The sequence below is a fragment of the Etheostoma spectabile genome, chromosome 8 (genome assembly GCF_008692095.1).
Source record: "Etheostoma spectabile isolate EspeVRDwgs_2016 chromosome 8, UIUC_Espe_1.0, whole genome shotgun sequence".
Classification (NCBI taxonomy): Eukaryota; Metazoa; Chordata; class Actinopteri; order Perciformes; family Percidae; genus Etheostoma; species Etheostoma spectabile.
The window spans coordinates 2965647-2980775 of NC_045740.1; the positions used below are offsets into that span (position 1 = coordinate 2965647).

General features: G+C 36.0%; 2 protein-coding genes and 1 long non-coding RNA gene across 5 annotated transcripts in view; 2 read left to right on the forward strand and 1 right to left on the reverse strand.

Moving 5' to 3' along the window:
- Nucleotides 1-2981, forward strand: part of tubgcp6 (tubulin gamma complex component 6) — a 30586-nt gene extending 27605 nt beyond the window's left edge. For all 3 annotated transcript variants that reach the window (XM_032522281.1, XM_032522280.1, XM_032522282.1), the window contains 3 exons: nucleotides 332-545; nucleotides 1635-1828; nucleotides 2446-2981. In XM_032522281.1, the coding sequence (XP_032378172.1) occupies nucleotides 332-545; nucleotides 1635-1828; nucleotides 2446-2537 (500 nt within the window). In that variant the 3' untranslated portion in view covers nucleotides 2538-2981. The remainder of the gene's footprint in view (nucleotides 1-331; nucleotides 546-1634; nucleotides 1829-2445) is intronic.
- A 471-nt stretch (nucleotides 2982-3452) lies between these two features.
- The window catches only part of appl2 (adaptor protein, phosphotyrosine interaction, PH domain and leucine zipper containing 2), a 24330-nt gene continuing 12653 nt past the window's right edge, over nucleotides 3453-15129 (reverse strand). Inside the window, exons 14-21 of the mRNA XM_032522284.1 lie at nucleotides 14753-14847; nucleotides 13546-13701; nucleotides 13307-13359; nucleotides 12949-13123; nucleotides 11645-11681; nucleotides 9838-9993; nucleotides 6201-6248; nucleotides 3453-5420 (exon numbers count right to left, since the gene is read on the reverse strand). Of these exons, the coding sequence (XP_032378175.1) occupies nucleotides 5292-5420; nucleotides 6201-6248; nucleotides 9838-9993; nucleotides 11645-11681; nucleotides 12949-13123; nucleotides 13307-13359; nucleotides 13546-13701; nucleotides 14753-14847 (849 nt within the window). The 3' untranslated portion in view covers nucleotides 3453-5291. The remainder of the gene's footprint in view (nucleotides 5421-6200; nucleotides 6249-9837; nucleotides 9994-11644; nucleotides 11682-12948; nucleotides 13124-13306; nucleotides 13360-13545; nucleotides 13702-14752; nucleotides 14848-15129) is intronic.
- Nucleotides 10887-15129, forward strand: part of LOC116693365 (uncharacterized) — a 10585-nt gene continuing 6342 nt past the window's right edge. The window contains exons 1-2 of the long non-coding RNA XR_004332907.1: nucleotides 10887-10991; nucleotides 11336-11337. This is a non-coding gene — a long non-coding RNA (uncharacterized LOC116693365). The remainder of the gene's footprint in view (nucleotides 10992-11335; nucleotides 11338-15129) is intronic.

Below are 15129 nucleotides of genomic sequence, written 5' to 3' on the forward strand. Positions count from 1 at the left end.
CTCAGCAATTAAAACAATATTACTGATCATCAGGAGAAAATATAGATGATTAATTAATACAGCACACTAATAATGCATTGTTTGACCATGAGCAAAACTAACAAGACTGCACAATGAACACTGCACAAGTATAGATAAGCCACTAAATTATTTTCATGACTAATTCATGTTCCCTAAGTGATCAGGAATAAAGAGGCCAAAGCTATTGATTTAGCAGTGTATGGTATAACACAGAAAAGCGGCAGATCTTCACCTTTTGAATCTATGTAACCAGCAAATGTTTATTTGGAGTCCCTGCAGCACTGATCATGGCCTTTTCTGTTTCCCTCAGCACTGGTGAAAGGTGCGGGTCGCTCGGTGCAGTTTCGTCAGCTGCAGCTATACAGACATGAAATGCAGCATTTTGTCAAGGTGATCCAGGGATACATCGCCAACCAGATCCTGCAAGTGTCCTGGAGCGAGTTCACAGCCAAGCTGGCCACTGCCAACGACCTGGACGCCATTCACCGCACACATGCAGACTACCTCAACAGAGCCATCTTCAGGTCAGGGCTGGAGCTGCACGCGTACATGTTACAGAATTGCAATATAATGCTTGCTGTTATCTCTATACACAAAATAGGTGATATATTTTATCCTCAATTTATTGCATGGGAGAAGACATTTTGGAACAACTTGAATTTAATACTTTTCCAACTTTTTGGGATTTTGAGTGATCACAGCTTTCAGTGTTATCAGCATTTAGACTGTGAGCGCAGACACAGATAACCTTGTGAACTCAAAGATTGCATAATGCATAAACTACATAACATAAGCACCTGCAGAATACAGCGACACACGTAACCTGAGTACACAAAGTAGATTTGAAAAATGCATGCTACAGGAAGTCACTCTGCACACATGCCTTTCAGCGTACCTTAAAATAATAATTTTGACCCCTTTTGCTAGAATCTGTTGGTGTGGCTGCCTGCATTAAATTGGATTTTTTTTAAGTTTCAAAATGTATGAAAGATTAGATTCAAAGGTTTGAGCTAAAAGGGAGTATTTTGTTGTAACACATAATAGCCGTTTTCTCATATAATTAGGTCTGGACACAAAAGATATGAAATTTACTATAATGTAAAAAAGAGAAATTCACGGCATGTGTCCTCTAACATTGACTTTTTCTTTTGCTAAACTAATTAAATCGACTTGCGGTAAATAAAGAGGTGTGTGTGTGTGCAACCTTTTGGGACCCCAGACCCTTCACATACAGAAGGTGTTCTGCAAAGTGTTTTGAACTTTAATATAGACTACTGAAATCTAATTTAAACCGTCAGGGTTTCAAGATACAAAATGCAAAAAATATCCAGGGGAGTGAATTGATTTCTTTAGGCTCTGTACAGGCACAGAAAGTAGAATTTGCACTCTCTGCACCCATAATTCCATAAAAAATGAATTCAACCTCCTCGTTACAAGTTGATTAAAATTCCAGTTGGATGTGAAGCTAACTTTTGAACCTGATGAATGATTTAATCTCATTAGGAGAGGTTGTTAGTATCACACTTCTCTGTGTATAATGTCAGCCCGTCTAAAAAGTAGTTGTAAAGTCCCTTGTCGTGTTTCTTAAACTTTGCACTCTCTTGCCTCCCCAGGGGTTTGCTGACAGAGAAGGCAGCTCCGGTCATGAACATCATCCACAGCATCTTCAGCCTGATCCTCAAGTTTCGGGCCCAGCTGATCGCACAGCCCTGGGGCAGCCAGCAGGGGGAGGCAGTGCACCCAAGCTTTATCGCCATGCAGCAGTCGTACAACACCTTCAAGTATTACTCTCACTTCCTTTTCAAAGGTAAGCACAGAAATATGTTTTAAATATTAGTATCAAGTACGGTGAAATATGTTAAAGCTTGGTAAAAAAAATCTTCTAATTTCAAGCTGCAACATAGTTATAGGGTTGTTGGATTGAGAAAGTTTGATTTGTAAAGCCTAACAAATCTGTAAATGTGAGGCATTAATTAAGCCATCCAGCCTTGGTGTGACTAATGATAGATTAGATCACTAGGGTTTAGGACCAATCACTAGTTTGTATTTGCTGCAGCTATGTGTTATCTTAATTTAGTTTAGTTTAGTTTTGCTGGCTTTAATAGTTAATCTTAAATCTTAATCTCCCTGTTTATGCTTGTTATTGAGAGATAACCTCCTAAAGCTATTTCAATGTAAGTGATGGGGACACAGTCTACTTACTTTGAGTATGCACGGTACATACTTTCCAAACATACAGTATATCTGAAGGTAATGAGACTTTAGTTTATCTGGATGTCTTACATAGTACATAGTTCCCTTTTGTATATTTCCACAGATAATATCCTAACTGAGCCACAGCATAGGGATAGCAAAACAAAGAAATAGGTATAGAACGTTTCCAAAACAAAGTTACAAAACGCTTTTTCTTTTTTCTTCTCTCAGTGGTGACCAAGCTGGTGAACAGAGGCTACCAGCCTCATCTAGAAGATTTCCTTCTTCGCATCAACTTCAACAACTACTACAAAGACTCCTGAGCTGTGTACTGGTGTGTATGTTGTACATGAGCTTAGTGTGAGTACTTGACCATTTTTGATACTTATCCAATGCACTATTTGCATCTTAGTCCCCTGGATCTGTCTATAAGACAGATAATCAGAAATATTTAATACAATAAATGTTAGTGTCTGAAACACGTTCAAAAACCCACCTGTACTTCTTATTAGGCCATGCATTTGAAATGAAACTGATTTATGCAATCAATGTGTCGGATTTAAACTACATATCTGTGTGCTTAATGAATGGCTAAAACTGTTTGCTGCCAAGGTTTGTAATTGAGATCAAGCTGATACCTCCTGTAATGTCTCATGCTTACGTGTGCCTCCAGTTATGTAGATTTTAAGTTCATATAAATGAAGTGTCAATTACATGTAAATACAAAAGCAAAATGCTTTGTTTAATAAATGCGCTTTTTTCTTGTGTTAATGTTAAAGTTCTTTTGTGATGTAAAGAAACACATTAACATCGGTAAGAAAAACATTACTTATTTATTGAAGATTGCATGTTAGCATTGGCTTTAGAAAACTAGGACGAGTTAAGTGTAAAGCCTTTTGGGTATTGGATTCCATCAACTTCAGCCATTTTCAAAAAGACCGAGGAACAGGGGGGAAAATGCAGTCCTTGCTGTATTACGGAAATGTATTTTCTACACCATGGGTACCCAGAGTTTTGCTGACACTGCATTAACTTGCAAAGCAACAATATATCTACTATTGACTTTGCAGCACAGCTGTAATAAGGATAATTGGCTGTAGCAGGCCACAATAAGGATTTGGTTTCTTGACTGGAAGGTAAAGTTGGAGAAACTCTTCTCACCAAATGAGCCATCAATCAGAGGAACAACCCAAGCACCAGCTTGTGTAGGTCAAACAGAAACACATCTCAGGCTTTGCTGACAGACGCACTAAGCATTGCTCTAGTTTTATTAATTGTGTAATTAAAGCATTTCAACCAGCGCCCAAGGAAGAAGGTTACGAGTCTATTAGATGGAGAAAATAGTCTGTATAGCATCAGGCAACATAAAGAGAAATGGCTAATCGGTATAACTTAAAGCAAAGGTTTGACATGGTGGAGAGTTAGATTAGAAGATAGTGGTATCAATCTTCTCATCCAAGCTATTCCTTTGATTACAATGTGTAGTGTTACAACCAATCAAACATAATCATAAATTATTTTACCAGTAGAGCAGGCAGTCAATGCAATATTCACACTTCCTTGTTTAACATGTGACTCTACAAAGAGCTTGGATGTAGAGCAGAAAAAACAAGCACAACTGCACTGGTCAACACAATCTAACTTTCACGATCAAAGTCAATGGTTTTCACCTTGTCTGTATTACACAGTACAAAAACATGTTACATTCAAACAGCGCATCACAAGCTTCCACTGTCCATGAAGATTAGTTGTACAGCTCATCATCAATTGGCAGAAATGGAATAAAATGCATTGGGCTCCAGAGGGAAGGCAGTATTTCATGGATCAATTGCTTTCCTTTCTTCTGTTCTGTTTATACGTATACGCAAAGAGCACGTTGCTTTTCAATGATAACATTATACTTCGCTGTGGTCTGCCTACATGTGCTACTGTAACATTTCAGTGACTTATTTTTGTTTTTTTTAGTATTAGTTCAGCACTCAGTATAGAGGTTTTAATATTCTCCGAAGGGGCCGAAAGAGAACGCCATTATTAAATCATGCACCGCATCAGTCCTAGCATATTGACTCAAAGCTATTAATGCAGCCAACTGATTAAACATCATAGACACTCGGGTGGTTCATATTTACATAGGCATTCAAAAAACGTAGCACAAAGTACTAATTTTACTGAAGAATATTTGGAATGCTCAAGGACCTTGCATACAGATTGTGTTAAGACTTATTTTGTCCAGGTAGTGTTGAATCACAGAAAATATGACTAATTAATTTCAGTGGGAATGCTTCAGATAGTCAGGGTGCCATGTATGTGTAACCTCATAGTGGCAAGAACAAAAACGTTTAGTCTAATTACTCATGCCAATTTTGTCCACTGCTCCAGGACACACATGCTGACAGAGGAATAATAAGCAATGCAACAATCACTGCTCTGAGGATAAAAGGAACTGATGTGATTTTAACCTATCTTAATTCCTTCCTCGTCTCAAAAGTCATAGATGCTTCAAATGTCTCAATTAGTGCATTCTGTAGTCATTAAGCATTATTAAACCGATATTAACTTTGCAAGTGCAATACATTTTTTTTGTACATGAATAAACAAAAATAAAGTAAAGTAGTTGCATATATGCCGTGCGTACGAGTTAATGTGTAAAACAAAAAAGAATAAGGAATAAACTGTCCAAACAAACTATGTAAACTTAGAAATAAATGTAAACCTAAAATAAAACAAATGATTCACCACCTTTTGTTAGGTGGCTGTCGATATTAAAAGACAATGAAACACCATCAACACCTATTTACTGTCCCTTTAGACTAAAGTACCAACCACAATAGTGTAAAAACAAATCCAAAGACCCATGCTACAGTCTGACCATAGAAAAACAACCGTGAGATTAGCTTTTTGGTCCAGGCAACCCCTGCCAACATCTTCTGCTTTCATAACATGAAAGGAACTGCAGATCTAGTAACCCAGGGTCAGTGGAAGTGAACCTCAATCACTAATATGGGTGTTACAGTACCGGAGTTAGGGCTAGCAAGTCATGATTACACCTTCAATCTCTTTTGGGGGCTCTTTTGGGGCTAGGCTTCAGACTCCAGGTCTTCATCTGCTCCATTGGTCGTGTCGCCCGTCTCAGGCTCCAGCAACAGGAATTTGCCGTCGTTGGTCAGAGGCATGTTCTTCATCAGCTGGGCCAGGGCCTCTGGGTCCTTCAAAACAAAACAATAGTAAGAATTTACTCAACCTAAATAGTTTTTAAATTCCTCAAGTTGTGAAAATACATTTTGAATGTACCTACCTCACCTTTATACCATTAGGGTTATGGGAGGTAAACAGCGGTTATGTTCTTATTTTAGCTTATCTTCATTAATATCTCCAACGTGTGGAGGTAATTTTTTTGTTGTTCAGCCACTGAAAAAGCTACTGTGACTTAGTGTTGCAAAACTATAAAACCTAAATAGATAATAGGATGAAACTGTATTGATAAAGCACATTTGGTGCAAAATTATGCAATAGTATGAGCTTCACAAAAAATGAAAAATACATATAAAAAGACAGATGCAAAACTCTAAAGAACATAAATGAACATAGCAGAAAGGCCATTATAGACAAAAGAAATATAAAACTGATCAAAATAAAATGAAAATACCGAGGGTGAAGTAAAATGTAGGTTCTATGTTTGGAAACATTAAGTTATCTTTAAAAAAAAAAGTTATCTACAGGATGACTGTTTCAGAATTTGATTGTGAACCATGTTTTACAACTTGAAATAGACACTGTTTAAAAAGATAATTGTTTGATTCACATAAAGTTGCATCAGTGACATACTATTTTAGTGTTTTGTAACAGAAATGTCAACTTTCCTATTATAAGGGAACACTTTCCCTTTCCAGTTAAATATCTCATTTGTGTGTTGTTTTGCTTTTGCTCTGCCTAATGAGCCTGGACTTTGAATGCAAGAATTCTTTTCTAGGTTTTCATGATGATACCTTCTTGGCTTCTGTAATGTCCTTTGCCAAGCTTATGGTGTAACATATCTGTGAATAAAGACAAAAAAAAATTAATATACAGGTTATGTGCAGGAATCCTTAAGTTAAATTGAACACCATCTAAGACAAATCAGTAGTTAAATGTGGAAGTAAGATAGAAAAGATATTTTGTTTTATGTGTGTGCTTTTCCTGTGTGGCCTTCAATCATATCCTGGATCCCTTAATTGGCACTTAGTCATCACAACTTTGAGAACTCCTGGTATAGTATCTAATAAAAATTTCATGATATAGTAGGTCATAATAAAGTCATGAAATGTCTAATGGCTCACTATACTCTGACTTTTTATGATACAGAATGTATAAGTATGCTGTTAAATGTGTGTCATTAAAAAAGTGTCTTAAAAAAGTTCATAGTATTTTTAACTCTAGTACCTCTAAACGTGCACACGTTACCCCCGTTCTCTACACCCTCCATTGGCTCCTGGTGTGTTTTAAAATCAATTTTAAGATTTTGTTTGTTTTCAAGGCCTTAAATGGCCTGGTCCTGGAGAATTGGTCCGAGATTTTAACTCTTCGCGAGAACAGGTCATTACAGTTATCAAATCAACTGGCTTTAGAGGTCACAAGCTTAAGGTACAAACTGTGGGGTGAACGCTCCTACGCATATGCTGTTCCCAGACTTTGGACCAGGTTACCCCTCGGCATTCACACTTTTACAGATGTAGCTCTATTTAGTTCCAAACTCAAAACTTATTTATTTAGAATGGATTTTTATACATAGTATCGGTGTGACATTTTCCATCTCTTCCTGCTTTCATGTAACCTTTTCTGATTTTATTGCATTCTGCGTTTTATTCTTTTTATTGTGTATTATGTTGTTTTATTCTTGTCCTTGATTTTAAGCACTTTGGATACCTGCTGGTTGGTGTAAAGCGCTGTATAAATAAATGTTGATTGACAGTATAGTATGTTATGAAGATCACACAAAAAGGACATATTGAAAAAAGTGATTGTATAATATGTATGTCATAAAATGTCAAAAAGGTCAGTATACAATGTCAAAAAAAAGTCACAGTATAGTATGTCCCAAAAAGAAATCATAGTATAGCATGTCATGAAAAAGTCATAGTTTTAAGTATGTCATGAAAAAGTCACAAAAAGTCATAGTATAGCATGTCATGAAAAAAGTCATAGTAAAGTATGAATGTCATAAAATGTCACAAAAAGGCGGTGTCATATAAAGAAATTAAAAAGTCACCAAAAGTCATAGTAAATAATGTCATTAAAAAGTCACAAAAAGCAATAGTATAGTATGTCATAAAAAAGTCGTAAAATCGTCACCATATAGTATGTGGAAAAAGTCATAAAACGTCATAGTATAGTATGTCTTATATATATATATAATTAATATAATATATATAAGTCATAAAACGTCATAGTATAGTATGTCTATATATACATATATATATAAAAGTCATAAAACGTCATAGTTAGTATGTCTTATATATATATATATATAATATATAAAAAGTCATAAAACGTCATAGTATAGTATGTCTTATATATACTACATAATATATAAAGTCTAAAACGTCATAGTATAGTATGTCTTATATATATATATATATATATATATATATATACATAAATATAAATCACAAATGTCATAGTATAGTAGTCAAAAAAGTCCTAAAAAGTCATAGTATAGTATTCAAAAAGTCATAGTATAGTATGTCAAAAGGCATAGTATATATGTTAAAAGAGTCATTTAAAGTATGTAATAAAAAGTCAAGAAAAAGGCTTAGTATAGTATATCATAAAAACATTTGTAGTATTATGTAAAAAGTCATAGTATATATGTAAGAAAAGTCCTTGTAAGTATCTCATAAAATGTCACAAAAGTCATAGTATAGTATGTCATACAAGTATTAAAAATTCACCAAAACTTAAAATCTCATAGTATAATGTGTGGAAAAAAATCATAAAAAAGTCATTGTATAGTATTCATAAAAAGTCATAATATAGTATGTCATAAAAGTCATAGTAATTATGTAATTAAAAAGTCACAAAAAGAAAAGAAAAAAATCATTAAATGTCATAGTATAGTATGTGGAAAAAGTCTAACAAGTCATAGAAAGTTATAGTATAGTATGTCATATATATATAAAAGTCATAAAAAAATTCTAGTAAAGTATGCCATAAAAAGTCATAATATAGTATGTCATAAAAAAGGCATAGTATAGTATGTCCCAAAAATCATAGTACGTTATAAAAAATCATGAAAAAGTAAAAAAAAAATTTCATAGTATAGTATGTCAAATAAGTAAATAAAAAGTCATAGTATAGTATGTCATTAAAATCATTAAAAAGTCACAAAAAAATCAGTGTAGTTTGTGGTAAAAGTAATAAAAGAAAGTTTAAAAAAAGTCCTAGTGTAGTATGTCACAGAAATTCAGTGTGTAGTACGTCATTAAAAAGTCACAAAAATTCATAGTATAGTATGTCAAACAAGTAAAATAAAATCATAGTATAGTATGTAAAAACGGTCATAAAAAAATATAGTATAGTATGTCATAAAAAAGTCAAAGTATAATATTAATGACTTTGTTGACAAGTCATAAGAACATTAAAAGTCACAAAAAGTCATAGTATAGTATGTTATCAAAGTCATAAAAAAGTCATAGTATAATATGTCAAAACAGTCAAAAAAAGGACCTTTGCATAACGTTTCAAGCGGCAGTCAGTCAGTAGGTCAGTGAGCGGTTGTCCTTTTCAGATGGCGTAACATCCAGTCAGATTCTATAAAGGAAGTGAATGGAATCCCACCACGCACCTATGCAATGAGTAAATTCATGCAAAGTTTAACAAACCTATTTGGATAAATATACATGTTGAGCTTGGAAAATAGCGTTGAAGACTTTTTATTAATTTTTAAGAGCCTTAAAGTGCCCATATTATGAAATTGTTTGGGGGGTTTGGGGTCTTATTTTGTATCTCTGGTGCTTCCACACACATACAAACTTGGAAAGAAAACTATCCATGCTGTTTTGAGTGAGATACAGGTTTTTGAATGTGTCTTCAGTCTCCGGGTGAGCTGTTCAAAATCTGCATGGCTTTCTACGTTCTACCGTAGCATGCTAGCGCTAGCATGCTAGCTCGTTCTCAATGGCAAAACACTGCTACAACACACACTAGTTCACCATGATCTACAAAAGAACTACTACATGTCCCTGTTCTGTGTCCTCGTTTAGAAGTCTCCCAGCTAATCCTGCCTTGTACTGACCAAAATTTGAGAAAGAGTTCTAGCTGATGTGATCTTACGTAGCTACTGCGCATGTCCCAACAAAGATTGTATAGAAGTGAGATGTCTCACTGTGTAGCTAAGACAAGTGAGATGTCTCACTCTGTAGCTGAAACAGAGACCTAAACACAAAGGGTGAAGAGAGACTCTGTAGCAATGTGCAGTACAACAAAAATATGGAGTTTTAAAAAAAAAAGAAACCATGTAAACCTATTCTGGTAAAACCTAAAAATACAATTATGAACCTGAAAATTAGCATAATATGGGCGCTTTAATTGTTCATCAATTTTCTATTTTTTTTTGTATTATTTGTGCAATGTCAGTGTTGTATCAACCTTTTCGCCCTCTGTGTTGCTCTCAAAGATGAAGGCGCTAAACGAGGGCTCTCCCTCCTCATCTCCGTCACTCCAGTCTCTGCCCTCAACCACGAACCCCATCAGCCTCCCGTTCTCTTGGTGTGCTGCAAACTGACACACTTCTCCAAGCTGGAACTGAGAAATGAGGAGTGTAGACAAAAAACATTTTTTTAAATTGGGTATGGGTTGTAAGATCAGGAATTTTAGATATTTTGCACAATTTCAATATAAAAAAGCATACCCCCGAATAGGGAACTTATTTGTGAGAGATGTATAAAGGCAATACTAGGTCTTTTGACATGTTTTGGTTGGAAATATGCCCATTTCATTGAATTGTCACCATCATATCATTAAATAGAAATTCAGTAAAATTATAACCCTCTGCATTCATCATTTTCATATTAATTATATTACTGGAGTGAATGTTTTATATTTATTATATATGTTTTATTATTATGTTTTATATTTATTATTAAAAGTATGCAGTTTATAACTTAACGCCTGCTGCTAGTTCTCACTAGCAGCATGTGTAGTTCTTACTGGCTAGCTCATGAGGGTTGCATGCTAATTGAGTTTAACTTCCTTTTATTCTTTATTGTAAAACATGTCCATTATGTTCACTTTAAACTCTAGGTTCAGGCTTGAATTTTCAAAGTACCATTCCCTGTTAGTTAACTTGCTGCTGTTGCTAAATTAGTTAACTCATTCAAATTCAACAGAAACGAAATAAAACTATGAAAATCCATTTTGGATCGTCTTTCCACTTTTCCAACCATCACAACTCTAGTTTGGGTTGAAATAAACACATAGTTTACCTATTTACATGTGAAAACGTGTTGGCTCTACACACTAAAAATATATATATTTTTTAAATGGAGTCCGGTGGGTTTAGCGCTAGCAACCTCAGAGCTGTTTCTGGTTAAACAGAAAGGTCCTAAAGAGGTTCTAAAACGGCCTATCTCTGTAGGGATCATTTACATAATGTTGTCAGATGCTTCAAATATTAATCAAACCCTTTTAGTGGCAAAAGCACTTTTTTTGTGGACCAAATTGATGAACAGTTGTCCTATAGGGTTACATTGCAACCCGGTCTGTGGCTGCCGGTTACAGCGTTCCCGCTTAATACTGGACCAGTTTCAAATACCTTCCTAGAAGTTCCTATCAGTCACTTACACACAAAAACATAGGAAAATAGGTCCAGGTTAAAGAAAAGAAAAGAAAAAAAAAAGGTAGTTACAGTGGTGCTCACAGGTTTACATGCCCATGCTTAAGTTGACTAAAATGAGGAATAAAAAAATCATGTTTTGGAAATTTATCTTAATGTCTTAATTAAAAAATGAGGTAAAATCCAACCTTCAAGGACACCAATTTTCTTTGTGAATGAATAATGTATTGTAAATAAATAAATGTTCTTCCTTAAAATAGAGGGGGCATAAGTATACACATCCCTATGTTAAATTCCCATAGAGGCAGGCAGATGTTTATTATCGAAGGCCAGTTATTAGATACTATGCATCCTGATAAAGTTCCCTTGGCCTTTGGAATTAAAATAACCCCACATCTCATCACTTACCCTTCACCATACATAGAGATAGGCATGGTTTTATTTCAGTTAGACCAATAGCCGGTTTGATTTGCATTGAGAGATGATTTTATGGAAAGTATCCCATGCCAATCTCTATGTATGGTGAAGGGTATGTGACGATATGGGGCTATTTTAATTCCAAAGGGCAAGGGAACTTTATCAGGATGAAAAAGAGAGAACATTCTGTTATGCTGTACTTACGCATATTCTTGTAACTTGAGTTTGAGGGTCAATCAACCTATCGTGAAAACAAAATAGAGATGTTTACAAGAATATGAAAAAAACGCAGTGATACAGCCTTGTCTTTATATTTAACGTCTGTTTGTTTTGTTGCCTGTAGTCTTCAGCTTGAACAATGCTAACACAAGGCGAAACCTGTGGAAATTGATCATGGGTTATACAAAAATATGTTTTCGTTGGAAAGCCGAGTGGCGTACAAAAGAGTTGTTTGTCGCAGATATTTATGTTCGGTTAGACTCCAGAAGATTTTTAAATATACACCACATGCAACTTTTCCACTGGTGCTCGCTGGTAATGACAAGACCTGCACACAATCAAGCAAACGTGCACAATCCGTTATCTAGACAACTTTATAAAGGTCAGACTTTCACAATACCATTTCTTGTGCACAAAGACACAAAACTAGACAAAGTTAGATAAACTATAATACTGTGAATAAGACAGTTGTAGTAAGAAATATTTGAAAGATAATGTTTTTTTGTTGTGTTGTACAGTTTGGGAGCCTACAGTTTTCAGGACTACATAGCTGGGATCTAGGTCCAAACCAGACCAGACCATCAAAAGTTGTCAGCGCCGGAGTCCAAGAAAAGTTTCCCCATAGGGACAATAAAGTTTAATTGAATTGACTTGAATTGAATATCACAAAGTTTTGATGTGGTTATTTTTTTATACAGATTTAATCCAAAATAAAATACATTTCTTAACTGATAAGAGAAAGATTGTGAGGCTGTGTGGCAGACAACTTTAAACCATTGGAAGATTTTAAGAATATAATAAATATAAAAACATAATGACGTTTTTCCATTACATGGCACCTCCTCAACTCGCCTTGACTCCACTTGCCTTTTTTTGGTTTTCCATTACGAAAAAAGACCCTGGTACTTTTTTTTTTAGTATCACCTCCATCGAGGTTCCAAGAGAGCTGAGATGATACCAAAATGTGATGTGAAAACCTGCAGACTACTGATTGGTCAGAAAGAATCGTCACTAATCACTGCGTCATCATTGCTAGCGACAGCTGGGGATGACGACCAGCCAGGCTTTCCTCAGTCATGAGGCGGTACTAAATCTGCAATGAAAAATGGAAGACGGGGCACCGCGGCCGAGTCGAGTCGAGCCAAGTAGAGTCAAGCTGGTACTAGTAGTGGGTAAGCGCCATAACGGAAACATTTGCTTGGGCCTCTCTACATGCTAAGATCCAATCAGTTGCCTTTTTCTGTCTGAGGTGGTCATGTAACAGTTCATAAATATTAGATAAATTCTACCTGAGGCTACTGCTGGTGACCATGAGGTGGGACTCAGTGGTCCTGAAGATGTTGTGTATGGCTCGGGCAGCCAGCACCTGCCTCATGGCCTCATAGATCACGTCCTGATTGTTGCCACAACGCACCGCCATTGAGCCCTGGAAGCGCACAGCGAATACTTGCTGCAGGAGGGAGTCTGCAGAAATATACAAATTACCAACACACAAACATTTCAGCAGCATTAACAGTCAAGTAAAATATATAGGAGGGTAAACTCCAGGGAAACAACACACACAAGCTAGGCTGAATTCAAAGACAGAAAGTTGATCAATAAGTTCATATATATATTTAAAAAAAAAAAAAAGAGGAAAATGGTTACCGTCACATTCTGTTGAACAGTCATCATCTGTTTCTCCAAATGGATTTGTGCGTCTGCCAGGAAGGGAGCACACACACCAGTAAAAAAACAATTAAACCCCTGTATTGAGCCATTAAGAAGCATTTAGCTTCCTGGAAATTGTGTAACCAACTTTTCAGAAATTAGTAACATCACCCACCAGTAGTAGTCGTCCCTGCCTGTCTTGCACAAACATGCACCAACACAAGTTGTTCTCTCACCTCCCTCCAGTCCTGTTCTGGTCTTGAAATTCGGAGGCCGGCAGCATGATGTCAAACTGAATGGGTGTCCCAGGGGCTATCAGGTCTTCTGGTTCCGGAGCAGCCCCCGTCGTCTGGGAACCACTACTGGCAGCATGCACACCTCCTGGCTTTGCTCTGCAAGAATGAGACAGACATAATGAAGATGAGTTAAAATAAATAAACAAAGTAAACCCAAAAACATCCACTACTCTACTTAAGACGGGTCCACATGTGTTCCAAGTCTTAATACAATACTCACCTGCCCATATGTAAATAAACAAAGTTTATTGTTTATCCTGTTCACACTGGCTTTGAGATCCATTTCCAATGTAAGTGATAGATGTAATCTATAGTTCTGTTAAGGAACTTTTGTGATGAAAGTTCTAGAGTGCATTTTTGCATAGAGGCTGGACTGTGGATTTTGTCTCTCTATTCCGTTTGAATTCCATTAGATAGGGTCCCTTTACAGGCAGTATGGATAAGAGGAACAATAACAGCGATCAGTAAGGCTTTCAGTTTGCATTTAGACATGTTATATGTGACCCTACAAAATAATCTGGTATGAAACGGTCATGGACCTTCAAAGTAACAATGGGTTAATTTTCCACATATGCTGGGTAATAAGCTAGTTAGCTGGCCATGAAATGTGCATCTTACGCTGGAGGAAACAAACAAGCCTTTTAATCTATTAACTTTTGCTCATGTTTTTGTTTTAGGAAAGACTGCAAAAGAAACCACCATCCAAACTATACTACATGGAGTATTGCTCTAATTAGAGCCCCATGCGAAGAACTTCAACATGCTGAGAAATTCAAAGCTTGACAGAGCAGACATGCTTAGTTTTCCTTGCTAAAGTTTAATAGGAATATCGTTGTTCAGAGGAGCAGTTTACTGGACAGACAAGACAAGTGACCATTTATCACAATGATCATCATTCTCAGTAATCAGAGGTTGAAATTTTGTTCCTTCATCATTTCATACATGTAAAAGAAGGTGTCATCTTTACAGTGTTGCGCAGACACAAAAAAATAACATAAATACTGACATAAAGAGCTAAAACCAAAACAATGCAAAAACATGTTGCATACAAATCAAAAGAAGTGTGCAACATAATCCTTGAGTTTTCAGAGTTATATGACCTGCCACTGCAAAAGCATTTAATCGTACGACAAGCAGCATGTCAGACCTGTCGGGGTTGGGTGAGCCCTCTGGTCTCTTCTCAAAGCTGGTGATGGGGGTGACTGCCTGGATGGCGGTCTGGTTCAGTCGGATGGCCACAGCCTAACAACAAGAAACAGAGACATTGCAGCATCTTGTATCAGCAGGTCAGTCATTTATAAAGTAAAACCCAGAACGGTGTATAATAGTGTGTAAATAAAAACAATTAAAATATTTAAAAACATCACCAAGTTTTAAACTTTCATCTTATCTTTCTCACCAACTCTCTAAATTTTCTCAACAACATATTAGTTCCGTGTACAAAGAGCAGGATCCATTCACCGATAACCTGCAATAACCCTTTAAAAATAGAGGTTCTCATGATATATGAGTTTTTTTTTTTTT